The following is a 14,224-nucleotide window of genomic DNA, read 5'->3' as shown; positions in this document are numbered from 1 at the left end:
TTGTACCTAAACAGAAATCTGGAAATACAAATGTATCTAGCAGATGAATTCAACCTGTTAGCAAAATTGCTGAGTAGCTAAGAAATATGCTCTATCCTTGTGTTTTTGTGAGTCTGAAGCTGAGGCTGTGCCTTGTGAATTGGGAATCAGCCTAGTGACCCGCTTCATTGGCCCCCCTGCAGAATCCAGCACCTTCTCGACAAGAAAAGTCACTTCCACATTTGAAGCTACTTGGAGAGTTTCTTTACCTTTTGTCTGTTTTGGATGTCTTCTTGTTTATTTGATGATTTCTTTGGCAAATAGGTTAAATATTGTCTGAGTCATATAATACAAGACAGAAATGCTTTCTTTCAGTCAACCGTGTTGGAAAATAATCTCTATAAACCTCCTTGTATTCTTGTAGCTTATGTATCCTTCAAATTATAGGAGAATTCAGTGAAAAGGAAGTTAGGATTGATAATCACAGTAATGACTTCTCTCTGAGAACAAATCAAAAGTGCAGCGTGACTCATGTTGATGATAATACGTATGTGGAAGTATCCACTGTCAGAGTGTTCAGGGCACTCTGTCTACACCAAAATAACGTTTTAGCGCTAAACTGGGTACCTGCCTTTATCAAATAACGTACTCTAGGAGCCAGCGTAGCTAAAATGGTTAGGACCTTTTGTGTTTGCTGGTATTGAGCTTCAGGAAGTTATGTTTTGAGGGGGAGACTATTCCAAATTCATCACGTGACGTGTGATGGAGTTTCTCCAGTGTTATTTTCGTCTTGATTGGCAGTGAAGAAACCAAAGCACAGCAGGATTAAGTGGTCAGAGCCAGGGAGTCATTCTATTAATAGAGCTCTTTATCTTTTGATTCTTAGTTCAGGAGTGTCTTCCCTCCAAGTGTGTTTTTAAAGAACTATTGATTCGGTGTAGAACTAGTCCTTCTTTTCACTAGTTTGCTGGGTTCTAAATTTACTCTCTCAGTAAGCAGCATTCCTTGGAACCTTTGCTCATATTCCATCCAGATCTCTTCTCTCTTTCAGAGTCTCTCAGCTGCGATACTGATTTATCACAGGCACCGTTATGATTATGAAACAGGAGGTGATACGTAGGCAGATCCCCACTAAAGAGACATTCCTGTATAGGTGATTTTTGTGTGAAATGGCGAAAGTACGCAGACTGCAAACTGAGTTCAGGATGAGTGACTTCCGTCACAGGATAAATGAACACGTTCCCTAGGAAATTGTGCTTTGATGATCACTACTTATAACTAGTGTTACTGAGCCCTACTAGTTCCTTTCAACTGGAGCCTTTAACTTTCATTGGTTGAAGGTTGACCTCTACTTGGTGTTGGGTGAAGAAGTCTTGTTGCTTCTACCCCACAAGCTGGACCACTTTCCTTAATTTCAAAGCTGTTCTTAGGAAAGAAGAATGCTTGTTCCTTCTAGCCTTTCTGGCTTAGATGCCAACTGTCCCCAGATTCCTTCCTCTTCCTCCCATTTTCAGGGGGAAGTAGCTCTCCTTTCCAGACCCCCACTTCATGTGAATGCCTTGTACTCCTGCCACTTTACATTTCAGGCATTTGTATCTGTTGTAAGATACTGTCGGCTTTGTGCTTAACATTCAGAGGAATGTCTTCCTCCATCTCAGGGGTGCCCTGTATTTTCCCTCCTTCTTCTGTGTCTTTTTTGGTAAAACCTGTTTGCACCTGCTGTCTTGACTCCTTGCAGGCCTGCAGAGTCCGGCTCCAGAGTTCATTGTTGACGTTGAATCCATGGACATCTTCCCCGTGGGCTGGTGTGAAGCCAACTCCTACCCTCTGACCACACCGCACAAGACAGTCTGTAAGTATTGCCCTGCTCGGAGCCCAGCTGGGTAACATCTGGGACTTGGGTGAATAAACAGGCAGTTTGGTAAAGATAGTTAGTGGAGCCAGATTGTAAAAATCAAAAAAGGTTGTTGATTTCACACAGAGCACCAGTACTTTTGTCTCATTTATCCTTTAAATGTCCGCGTGAGATGAATATTCGGAAACATTTCCCTGGTTGACGAACTAAGTCACATGATGAGGCAGAGAGAGGATCTGGAATCTTCACTCCCCGTTTTGTGTACAATTCATGATCTTGATTAGAAAAAATTTCAGCTAAATACCATACGTTTGTACGATCATATCTGAGAAAGAACTGCTTTTCCTCATGAGGTTTACCCCAAAATAATCATAATTGGTCCCAGTAATTTACTGACATAGATATAAACACTTAACTACTCTGAGCACTAACTAAACCAGTGAGATTTCAACTGGACTTTGAAAAGTGCATCATATCTTCTGATCACAAAAATGCCAAATTAAAACAATATTAGTAATTAAACAGCACAGCATCACACACACACACACACACACACACACACACATACCACTTAAATACCTACAAGTGTGTGTTTTAACATATATTATTGTAGGTCATTTTCCTGAAAATGGTAACCATTTAAAAATCTTCAAGCCTAAACCATCTCGGCATTTATTACTCCCCCCTAATGGATAACAGAAGTATTATTTTAAAATGTGAGTCCTTAAAGTTAAGGGGCTTTAATTTTTGTGAAATATATTATATTTCTAATGTTTTCTTTATTAATTTATATGCTAGCTGACTTCTTTGTAGCATCCTACCATAAGGTCCGCTTACGTAGGTGCTCAGAACTTTGCCATAAAGGGAGTTCCATCCCATAGTCGGCGTCCTGTTCCCTGATGTCAACAGATTCTGAAGGACACTTAGGAGACCTACTACATACTCATTACGAGTTGGATGGGGCACTATCCGTGTGAATCAAAGTAGGGGGCCCAGGTTATAGACAGAGGTGGATTTTAAGGGATTCTTCTGTACCCCATACTGCACACTGAATCTGATCCAATAACAGTGACATCACTGCCCCTCACTTTAAAATATTTCTAAAACTTTGAGCTTAGAATAATTATTTCAGTCTCAAGGGCATTCTTTTTCTTTTTCTTTTATTCTCACTTAAAATGACGTGGTTCCTTGGCCCTCAGTCTCCACAGCCACTGGGCAGGTTCTCCCCGGGTTCTCCGGGTTTGGGCCGGATCCCCTGTGCCTGGTTGTGCCTCAGACAGAAATCTATGCCCTGATCCTCGTCCTCCTTCCTTCACATGGATTTGGGAGGCGACGAGCATTCTGAGTTTTGAGTTTTTCTGGATGAAATCCCACAGGGTTAAGATGAACATAATGATGTTTCCTTTCTGTTTCGCGCTTCGCTTCCCGGTCTGTCGTGTGTGGCTTCTCATCAAAACATCACGCACGTCAGGCATCTCAACCTAATTAGCAAAGACTGAGTTAGGCAAGTGAGTCTACACTCATTTTTCACTTTAGAGATCACAGAATTCATACTTTTTCGTAGTAATTACAGGCAGACCTCTTGTCACAGATACTGCGTTTTTTACAAATTGAAGGTTTGAGGCAACCCTGCATCGAGCAAGGCTATGACGCCCCTTTTCCGACAGCATTTGTTCACTTCGTGTCTCTGTGTCGCATTTTGGTAATTCTTGCAATATTTCTCACTTTTTCTGTGTTATTGTATTTGTTTTGGTGATCTGTGATCAGTGACCTTTGATGTTACTACTACGACTCACTGAACCTCAGATGATAGTTAGCATTTTTTAGCAATAAAGTATTTTTTTAATTAAGGTACGTACGTTGTTTTTTTAGACATAATGCTATTACACACTTAGTAGACTACAGTATAGCGTAAATGTAACTTTTATATTCACTGGGAAACGAAAACGTTCCTGTGACTCTTTTATTGTGATATTGACTCTGTTGGGGTGGTCCGGAACTGAACCCACCATATCTCTGAGGTCTGCCTGTACTGGCATTGGGTACTAAATAAAATCAAGAATAGATGAAATTTGAGTCACTATTTCTCTTATTTATTTTTGTTTTCGTCTTATTTCTCACACATACATTTTACTTTGAAGAGGCAAAGTCTAAATGAATCTGCCAAACTCTGACAGCTTTAGAAGTTCTGTTAGAATTAATTTTTGCTCATGTTGGAAGACTCAGGCTTATCTATGCCCAGATTTATATATGCCAGAAACTCTGGTCTGTCTTTGTGAAGGTGACTCTAACCAGTTATAAATATAAACTGGAAATGTTCTTAACCCCAAGTTGATTATTGGCTGGTTTATGTCACTATTTGACAGACGTATATGTTTGCTAGGCCCCAACCCTCCTTTTAATGATAAAACATTGTCGTTTCTAAACACGCCTCTAATCCTAATTTGGGAGCACGCTGCTATGGTAAAATGTTTTGACTTATCACATTTTCTGCGGGGAAAAAAGTCATCTGGGTCATCACGCTTATACCAATCCATCTTACCCGCTGTGTTCCTGGGAGGTCTGATGTGTGTGCTCTCTTTCTTTTTATTAGAAGCACATTTTAGAATAAAGTAGCCAGTGTAGTGATAAAGTTAGATGTACTAAATCCTATTTAGAGTTCATTTCTGAAAAGTCAAAGTCTATTTTATGCTAGAAGAAATTAAGATAAAATTGTGGCCTGAAGGAAATAACTTTTCAGTTTTTAAATTGTTACTTTAAAACAGACAGTTCTATACCTACCGAGCCATTTTAAAAAATGCTTCTTCCTAGCTAGCTATCAAAGCTGCTTTTCTTTTTTTCCCTTTTTGCCTGTTTTACAGCACAAAAGAAGAGAAAGATTGCAGTTGTGCAACCAGAAAAACAGTAAGTTTGTTTTTTCACAAAAACTCCGTGGTAAACTCTGAAGTGTCTTTCAAGAGGATGGGAAACAGGGCTGTTTTCATTAGGGAGCTAGTCAACACCTAGCACAGTAGTAGAGGGGACAGTAACACGTAGCGCCTGTTATTTATTGTGCATCTATTATGTGCAGGACACAGGTCTTGCTTCTAAAGCAGTTTCTTCTCCAGATCGTAACTTCTTACTTTCCTCCCAGCTCAGCCGACCTGAAGGATGCCCAGTGTCCAGCATTGCTGGTAAAGGCACTCTGTACCCATGGTTCTTAATGCCCCCAGGGGCCCTACCGAGCTGCCCGTCCAGGCCTCGGCTCTGCCCGCTCCCAGCCCAGTGAGCTGGAGCCGGTTGTTTTATTTCTCCCCATCTCAATGCCCTCCTCTATAAAATACCCATTTCTCAGGTGTTTTCGGAAGATTAAATTAGATTCTACGTGAAAATGTGTGGGCCCTCCGTTGCTGAATAAATGTAGGTTATGCCACGTTTCTATTGTAATTTTATGAGGAAGGAGGGTGTTTGACAGCCTGTGGACAGGCCAGCTGTATATTTTTTGGAAAATCGTCACTGTTGGTAACATTCTTATATGTTGGAAAAAGTCTGGAATATACTACGATGCACATCCCTTACCAAGTCATTATGTTTTCTTAGTAGACTGTTGGAAAGGGAATTGAAAACAGCGTTGTTTTTTTTTTCATGTACCTGAATTGAAACTTAAATAAAATGAAATTGAATAATAACTGCATGGTTATTTGATGCAAATAACAGTTTTCTGGGTATTCTTTTTACATTTCTAACAGTGTTTCAGGTTAATCATCTCACTCCAGTTTTATCTGGATAACATTGAAATAGAGAGGAAAAACTAAACTAACAGTCACGTCATGGAGGCCAAATCTGAATTCATGACTCCTCAATTTGCAGTCGGTGGATCAGTGGTTTTCACCCTTTACTCGCATCTGTCACTAGACAGCTCGTTAAAACACAAGTTGCTGGGCCCCGTCTGCAGAATTTCTGACTCAGGATGTCTGTGGTGGGGCCTGAGCATCTCCAGGTGTAACAGGTTCCCAGGTGATGCTGATCTGACAGCTGGGGGACCCCACTTTGGGAACCAGCACCATAGATGACCCCACTAAGATCTCTCGTTACCGTTTACTTGGAGTTTATGTAGTTTTCCAGCTCTGCAGTTTCTACACAGCCAACCTGTACATCCCCGGGAAAGCCAAGTTGCCTCTTTTCCCCTAAGGTGACAGTTTTTATATTTGTTCAGCAACTTTTTACTGAACAACAGCACAGACTTCTGTCATAAACTCATAAACCTACTTCACATTTTAAGAATCATCACTCCTTAGATTTTCTTTGGAGATTTTGTTTTCAGTGCGGCCGTGGCCCACACAAGCATGAACGCCAGAAATCAAAAGTCAGCAGAAAGTCATTGACGAGAAGTCTGACTTTAATTAAAGTCAATGCAAGCTGACTTTCTGCGTGTCCTAAATATAATTAAGGACATTATTATAATTCTGTAACAAGCGACAAGCCCAGGAGTGACCTAGAGGAATCTCAGTATCAGTGATGACCCCTCCAGGGGCTGGAGACCCATAGGCTTCTTGGAATTATTGCAAGACCTGCCCGCAAAGATCTTACCTGTTGTTGTACATGCACACGTTGTATCTGACCACATTCTTAGCTTAGATTTCTCTAATAGTTGCTTTAAGTTATGAAAAGACTTTGGAAGGTACCAGTTTCTTCTAAAGCGTGAAACCCATGGGAGTTTTTTCTTTATCCACAGATCATCGTCCACAGTGCCTGTTGAGAAAATACCTCACGACCTTTGTTTATTCCCTCACCTGGACACCACAGGTAAACGAGCTACTTAGGATGCCCTGACGCGTCCCAGTATGTCGCTGTGACTGGAGACATGGATATATTTTTAGGTCAACGTGAGAATACTCAACTTTGAGCCAACTGGCTTTTTTTCTTGCTGCTTATTTACAGATACCTACTCTTTAAAAAAAAAATTCTAAGCTAAATTCCTGGGGCCTCTTCTTTTCTGCTTCTTGGTCAGTAGCTCTAGACGCTTCCCTTGGTCTGAGGAAAAGGGTCTGTGTGTTACTTGGAAATTACGAGCCCGGTTAGGACTCTGTATCATGAATAATCATGTGGAAAAAGAAGGAGTTGAAAATATCGTTATCAGGCATTTCTTTTTGGACATTTTATGCCAGTTGCACTTGCATGTTTACACTAGTGGTTAATCCTTAAGTCCCTGTGAGCTTTTGAATTGTTCCCTAAAACCCTCTGTTTGAATAGCTGGTTGGGAACAGTATATGTGTTTTAATGTATAAAGTCCTGCGTCTTACAATAACCTTTAAAAACACAGATGTGAATTACCCTTTGACCACAAATCTGATTATAGACAGCTTTGTACATTAAGTCATATATTTGATTAAGAATTCTATTTTCCAGCCAAAACGAAGCCTGTTCTGAATTCCAGCATTAAAACCTATATACCGTGGAAGAATCCTATTAGGCAAAGGTTTCTTTGTAGGAAAGAGAGCAGTTTTGTGAGTAGACTTACTAAGGTTGTTTTTTCCTAAAGGTCTGGGCAGAGTAATCCTATCCCCAAATTTCCATGTAAATGCAGCTATGGACATTTTTTTTTTCCTGTTGTATAAAATTCAAACTTCAGAATGGTTTTAAAGGAACCATGTCATCTTTCAGAGTTGGTAATTGTTATGTTACTCCTTTTTTTTTTTTTTTTTTTTTCCGGTATGTGGGCCTCTCACTGTTGTGGCCTCTCCCGTTGTGGAGCACAGGCTCCGGACACGCAGGCTCAGCGGCCATGGCTCACGGGCCCAGCCGCTCCGCGGCATGTGGGATCTTCCCGGACCGGGGCACGAACCCGTGTCCCCTGTATCGGCAGGCGGACTCTCAACCACTGTGCCACCAGGGAAGCCCCTACTCCTTCTGTTTTATACCCAGAAAAGTAACATGTCTCCCTCGTTACCCGTTGGTTCTCAGTTGAAGTCCTGTGAGAACAAAGCTTCCCAGACTGTCAAATCACCATCCCAAATGAATAACAAGTTTTTATACAGAAAGAAAGTTTTCATGCTGTTAGTGCAGCTTGACTTGGAACAGTGGCAGGAGAAGATGAGCCTCAGCTGGCTGTGTGACCGCAGTCCGTGTGTGTCGACATCAGGACGCGTCCCAGTGATGACAGCGATACCTCACCATTTAGTTGTTCTGCTTTTTCCCCGTGGCAGCTTGAGACACAATGAGATCAGCACGTTGCCCTTTTGCTTTATAGGTAGGAAGGCTAATGAGGAAGACGCAGAGTTAAGCCCCTGGGAGACGCATTTCACATCCATGGACTGGCAAAATGAGGAAGCTTGACCATACCTAGGGTTGGCCTGGGTGTGGGGCAAAGAGTAACGGATACACACTATTATATACAAATAGATAACCAACAAGCCCCTACTGTATAGCACAGGGAACTCTACTCAGTATTTGGTAATAACATATAAGGGAAAAGAATCTGAGAAAGAATATAGATATATACATATATATGTATGACTGAATCATTGTGTTGTATACCCGAAACTAACACAACATTGTAAATCAACACTACTTCAGTTGAAAAACACAAACAGGAACTGGGCAGTGCTTATTCGAGTGTAATTTGGGTCCCTGTGGTGCAGAGCTTGGCCGCTTCTAGTAAAAGAGGGTACACAGACCCGGTGGCTGAGCGGCTCCACCCCATGTTGTAGACCTGGAAGAATCTCTTGTCCGTAAGCAGAGTGGATTTTCACAGTTGTGTTCATTAAGGCACCATAGGTAATATTTAAAAAGTAGAAACAACTAAATGTCCATCAGTAAGAGAATAGAAAATTCAGTTGTGTTATATTCACACAGTGGAAAGTGAATGAATTAGTGAATTGTGAATGAATGAATTGTGTAGTGAATTTCACTACACAAAGTGAAAAGAGTGAATTTTCTGCGTATGCATTCACCCGTTTGGGTGGATCTCAGAAACCTCATGTTGAACTGACAAAATGTTGCAGAAAACCTGTATGGAGTATTTTAAAAATAACCTAAGTATCCTGAATTGCTTGTGGATACACATATATGTTGTGTGGTAAAGTTTCTAGACTCTCGTGGGAATGGTAAATGCCAGCTTCAGGGTAGCGGGTTCTTTCTGGGGGGTTGGGTGCGGGATTTCCTGAGGTAGGTTAGGGGAACTTAGCTGTGTAACTGGTGTTTTTCTCTTTAAGCTACGTTGGAGGATACCTTAATTGTCATTGTCTTATTTTCTGTGTTTTGTGTGTGTGTTTTGAATCCTGCATAATAAACAGAAGGTTCATTTATATGGTAGAAAAAATAATCAGGATTCCTAAGATATTACTGTGGATGTAAAACGTTCTGATATGAAGACACAGTGCACCTCTGGGTAGTTTTGCCAACGCAGTGAGTTAAGCAGGTTTCTCCGGTCCGAAAGCATCAGCTGTGTTTCTCTTCCCTGCAGGTACCGTCAACGGGAAGTACTGCTGTCCTCAGCTTTTCATCAACCACAGGTGTTTCTCGGGCCCCTACCTCAACAAGGGGAGGATCGCAGAGCTGCCTCAGTCGGTGGGACCAGGCAAATGTGTGCTGGTCCTTAAAGAGGTAAAGCACAGCCACGGGGGACTGGTTTTCACGGGGTGGTGGCCACGTGGGCACAATTCCTGAAGAAGGGGGTCATAGGAATTTGAGTCCATTCAGGCAACATGTACCATGACATGCACCTCTTTCCTCTCAATCCTGCGAGCTGGAGGCTGGTGGTACAAAGATAGAAATGGCGTTCCTGCCCCGGAAACGCTCCCTGTCTAGTGGGAGGGATGCGCCTTCCCTGCTCTACATTTGAGTAAAGTCTTTTGTGAATCATCGCTTTTTTGTTTAAAAAGATGGCCTATTTTGAGCCTTTGTGTAGGTACATTCCTGTGTTTTGTGACAAAAAAGCAGCCCCGAAACATCAAACTATACCATGATGAGCGTGTTTTAATTCCCTGGGCACAACGATCCAGTTATCCATTTATCCGTCCATTTATCCATTGAACAAATGTGTGTTCGGCAACTTCTGGGAGCCAGGCACGGCATCAAGTACCAGGTCAAGAAATGAACACCCCCTGCCCTCTGCCCATTTGGGTTTCACGGTCCTCTTGGGGAGATGACGTAATTCTAAGTGAGACGTACAGTCGGGTGAAGGCTCGGTGGAGACCAGAGCGTGTGGTCTGGGCGCAGGGGGGGATGTGACGGATCTCTGGATGTGACACTTGATCTGAAGGAGGCAAAGTGATGGCGCCTTGAGTGCACAGCACAGATAGGGCTGCACCGGTGGAGTTCAGGGTGGTCACGTGTGGCTGGAGGATAGCATTGGTCCTTACGTATAGGTGTAAAATTCACTGGTATAAAAGAGTATGTTATGTTTTGAAAAGAGAAAATGAGAAATCTGGCTGGCCTTCTGCCTCAGCAGGAGGCAGGATGGAGGAGAGGGTCTGCCTGGGAACGGCTTCCCTGGCATCCTGAGGGATATGGGGCTGAAGCTGTGGGTGACTGGAGCCTCCAAGTGACACCGCGCCCGTGCAGTTCCCGCCTTGCGAGAGCCCCTGTGAGATTTCACATTTCATTTCGCCCAAAGAGGATGAGATCATTGCAGCAAAGCCAGAATGCGTTTACCTTTTCAGGCCATCAACAGTATTCGCAGTTAAAGACTTTCTCATATTTCAGAAAAAAATCTGTCTTAGAGAAAAAATTGGGGTTACAGTTGAGAAGCAACCCTGTAAGAAAGGGACCAGGCTACTGCTGTTGTTATTTGCTCAGGCGAATTTGACGTAGAAGAGGCATAGCAGGTGCTTCCTGCCCGTCCTGAGCTCTCAGTCGTGGGAGGGACGGACAAGCCAGTAGCATCTTCAGGGCAGTCAGTATCTCAGGGTGGGCTCAGGGGTTTGGAGATCTCGGGGACTTCCTGCACGGCCTGTGGGGTGGGGAAAGGCGGCAGCCTGCTCCAGGGGACGGAAAAGCATCCGGGAAGCCTGGAGCATTGGTGGGATCACGGGAAGGAAAACAGGAAGGAACGCTTGCAGCGCCTGAAATATGACGACCGTAGGGACAGGCGTGGAAAGTGCAGAGATTCAAATCCAGAGTCTCCTGTGGGCCAGGACCCCGTCCTGGGCGCTTTGCCTGTGTCCTTATTTAGACTTGCTTTTCTTGAGATCTGTCACCTTCATGCTTTATGTTCTGAAATCAAACAGTGCAAGGCGGGCGCCCAGCCTGAGTGGCGAGTGGATCCCACTGATGAGAAGTTAAAGGGAGATGGTGGCCGAGGAGGGGGTGGGGCAGCCCCTCTCGAAGGCCGTCGGGGATGCTGGGGAGTGAGCTCCAGCCAGCAGCCAAGCCATGGTGTACGGCCCCAGCTTGGCCCATAATATTTATTCTTTCCATCTGACTGTTTACAGGGTAGGCAGGCGACGAGGAACCCTCCCCTGCAGGGTGAGCCCAGAGACGTCGTCCTTTGTAAAGAACACGAAAACCCCACATAAATAAGGGTCACTTCTTTTTTCTTTTTTTTTTTTAAACATCTTTATTGGAGTATAATTGCTTTACAATGATGTGTTAGTTTCTGCTTTATAACAAAGTGAATCAGTTATATGTATACATATGTCCCCATATCTCTTCCCTCTTGCGTCTCCCTCCCTCCCTCCCACTCTCCCTATCCCACGTAGGGTCACTTCTTTTTTTTTTTTTTTTGCCATACGCAGACCTCTCACTGTTGTGGCATCTCCCGTTGCGGAGCACAGGCTCTGGACGTGCAGGCTCAGCGGCCATGGCTCACGGGCCCAGCCGCTCCGCGGCATGTGGGATCTTCCCGGACCGGGGCATGAACCCGTGTCCCCTGCATCGGCAGGCGGACTCTCAACCACTGCGCTACCAGGGAAGCCCGGGTCACTTCTTGTAAACTCACCTTCCAGCCCCAGATATAAGACTGAATTACCAAGGTAGAACTCTTTATCTGTTGTCACCTCTTTTGTTGCTGTAGGATGAAAGGGGAAGGTATCAGCAATTCTATTTACACATCCCTAACACGCACACTGAGAGAGAGAATTTGCTCAGTTAGTGCAGTGAACTCTGGATCACTCGTATTCTTTCTGGGAACCGATAAGTACAGAAATCAAAATATCCAACAATCCAAAATGATTAACGGTTAATCCAAAGTTTGCTTCAAGGATGGCAAGTATAATTAATTTCTAAATGACTCAGGACCCCCCCCCCATTATTAACATCTGTCCTTTGTATCATGCTGTTATAATACAACGCCGAGCACGTCGCAGATACCCAGTGAACGCACGCGGGTGAACACACACTGAGTTCTGCACTGCCTGACCGTTCTCTCTCCTTGGTGCCATTTCTCACCACGCTACTCACTGGGTCAGCCTCTGATGTTCCCAGTTCCTTTTAGGTTTGCTGCCTTTACTCCCTCGGGCTGGGAAATCAGCTAACAAATTTAAGTCAACTTCTATCCATCGACTAAACTTTATTTATTGAGCTCCTACTCGCCATAGAGCCCTTGAATAGAACGTTGAGGGTGTTCAGCTGCAGCAGAGGTTATTTCCAGGTAGGGAAGGTTAAGGAAGGCCCAGTGAGATCTTCCCAGGAGTCAGCTCAGCAAGCTCGATGCCCAGAGGCCCTTCTTAGTGCCAGGGCCGCTGCCTCGGAGAGTGGAGGCTGCTGGAACACTACCCCGAGACAAGTGAGCGCTTACTGTGCATTTAAGTCGGCACAGACCACAGGTCCCGCAGATGGTAGATTTGGTCTAAGAAGAAACCAAGCCCAGGTTACATGTAGGGATATCTGTCGCTGTATAAAATATAGCCCCTAGACCTAATGGACTCTCTTGAGTTCCCCCAGTGCTTTCAGCCCTTGAGGGCAACCTTGCCATGACTGTATCACCTGCCTGAATTTGTGCCTGGTTTTGTTGCCAGTGATCAGAATAGGACAGGGAAGCTCACAAAAACCTGGTGAATGGATGCGCTTGTGTAAAGTCCCCACAAGACCGTTTCACACCCACGTCCCAGTGGTTCCAGTGAGGTCCTTGGCCACCTGTGGACCCTGTTAACAGACACAGTGGCCTTAGGGTCAGTCTCTCTTTGGGGCTTGGCTAGTTTACTACATAATTTTTTTAGAATTCAGCAGTAGTTAGCCCTGATCAATCCTCTGATAGGTCCCAGCAATCAAGTTTAAAAGCTAGGCCAGAGGGACCTCCCTGGTGGCGCAGTGGTTGAGAGTCCACCTGCCGATGCAGGGGACACGGGTTCATGCCCCGGTCCGGGAGGATCCCACATGCGCGAGCGGCTGGGCCCGTGAGCCATGGCCGCTGAGCCTGCGTGTCCGGAGCCTGTGCTCCGCAACCAAAAAAAAAAAAAAAAGCTAGACCAGAGCGGTTTTCTGATGACAGGAACTAGTTTTTTGCTGATGTTCAGAAAATGCATGAGGCAGGAAAGAAAGAAAGGAAGAAAGCAAGCACTTCAGTTCCGTGAGTGCAAGAAAAATGTAAGTCCCACCAAGCCAGTGTTCATGCTAATACTCCTGCTTCAGCCCAGGACCTGGGCATGGTTTCCAATTGCATTTCACTTACAGAGAATGAGAGCATTAGAGCAAAGACAGAGCACGTTCGCTTCTTCAGGCCATCAGGGGTGTTAGTAGTTAAACGTTTTTCTGCCTTTGGAAGATGTAGAGTGATGGCTGTTTTCCCTCTGTCTGGTTCTTGGAGAAATACACGAGGTCTGTGGGCATGGGTGTGGAGCCGGCCTTTGGAGAGGGGTCCCGAGGGGTCCTGAGTGCTGAGAGGGCGGTGGACCAGAGGGGAGGAAGTTTCTGGCAAACGGGAGGATGAACGCCTGTTCACTTTCTGGGCAGTGAGCGTCCTGAGCTTGAGTAGGGTTGAGGACGTAGGGACCTCGATTCCAGAAGGAGGGCGGTGGAGGGGGCGCAGGCAACCTCTAAGATCAGGAGCCCAGTCAGGTCCAGTCACCTCGAACAAGGGGCTCCCAGCGAGTAGCCTGGAGGGGAGGGGGCAGGTCGAGCCCATCCACAGCCCTTCAGGTCCCCGGGGCGTTTTGTGGGACCCCCGGGTGCAGTCACAGGGAGAGTGGGCCCTGTGACGACAGACAGGAAGTGATGGTGTTTGTCATAAATGAAACTCGCAAGATCAGGATGGTCGTCGCCAGCCAGGACTGTCCTTTTCTATCCCCAGTACTTTCCCATGCACTCCTGCCCCAGTAACGCCAGGGTCTCCCCAAGTCAAATAAACTGCAGGTCCCTGGGGGCCCTCGGTGAACTTGGGAGGTTTTGCATCCCAAGCGCCCCACACCTCTGAGATCATCGGCATCGTGGGTTGGAGTCTTGTCGTCCATTCGCAGAGGCATTCAAAGAACT

The 14,224-nt window shown here is 44.9% G+C and overlaps 1 protein-coding gene across 3 annotated transcripts in view; it reads left to right on the top strand.

Moving 5' to 3' along the window:
* Positions 1 to 14,224, top strand: part of SFMBT2 (Scm like with four mbt domains 2) — a 205,719-nt gene that overhangs the window by 158,671 nt on the left and 32,824 nt on the right. For all 3 annotated transcript variants that reach the window (XM_073801524.1, XM_033852337.2, XM_073801525.1), the window contains 4 exons: positions 1,718 to 1,831; positions 4,696 to 4,738; positions 6,549 to 6,619; positions 9,279 to 9,418. In XM_073801524.1, the coding sequence (XP_073657625.1) occupies positions 1,718 to 1,831; positions 4,696 to 4,738; positions 6,549 to 6,619; positions 9,279 to 9,418 (368 nt within the window). The remainder of the gene's footprint in view (positions 1 to 1,717; positions 1,832 to 4,695; positions 4,739 to 6,548; positions 6,620 to 9,278; positions 9,419 to 14,224) is intronic.

Source organism: Tursiops truncatus, chromosome 2 (genome assembly GCF_011762595.2).
Source record: "Tursiops truncatus isolate mTurTru1 chromosome 2, mTurTru1.mat.Y, whole genome shotgun sequence".
Classification (NCBI taxonomy): Eukaryota; Metazoa; Chordata; class Mammalia; order Artiodactyla; family Delphinidae; genus Tursiops; species Tursiops truncatus.
The sequence above is the reverse complement of the archived record's forward strand: the minus strand, read 5'-3'. Positions and strand labels throughout refer to the sequence as shown.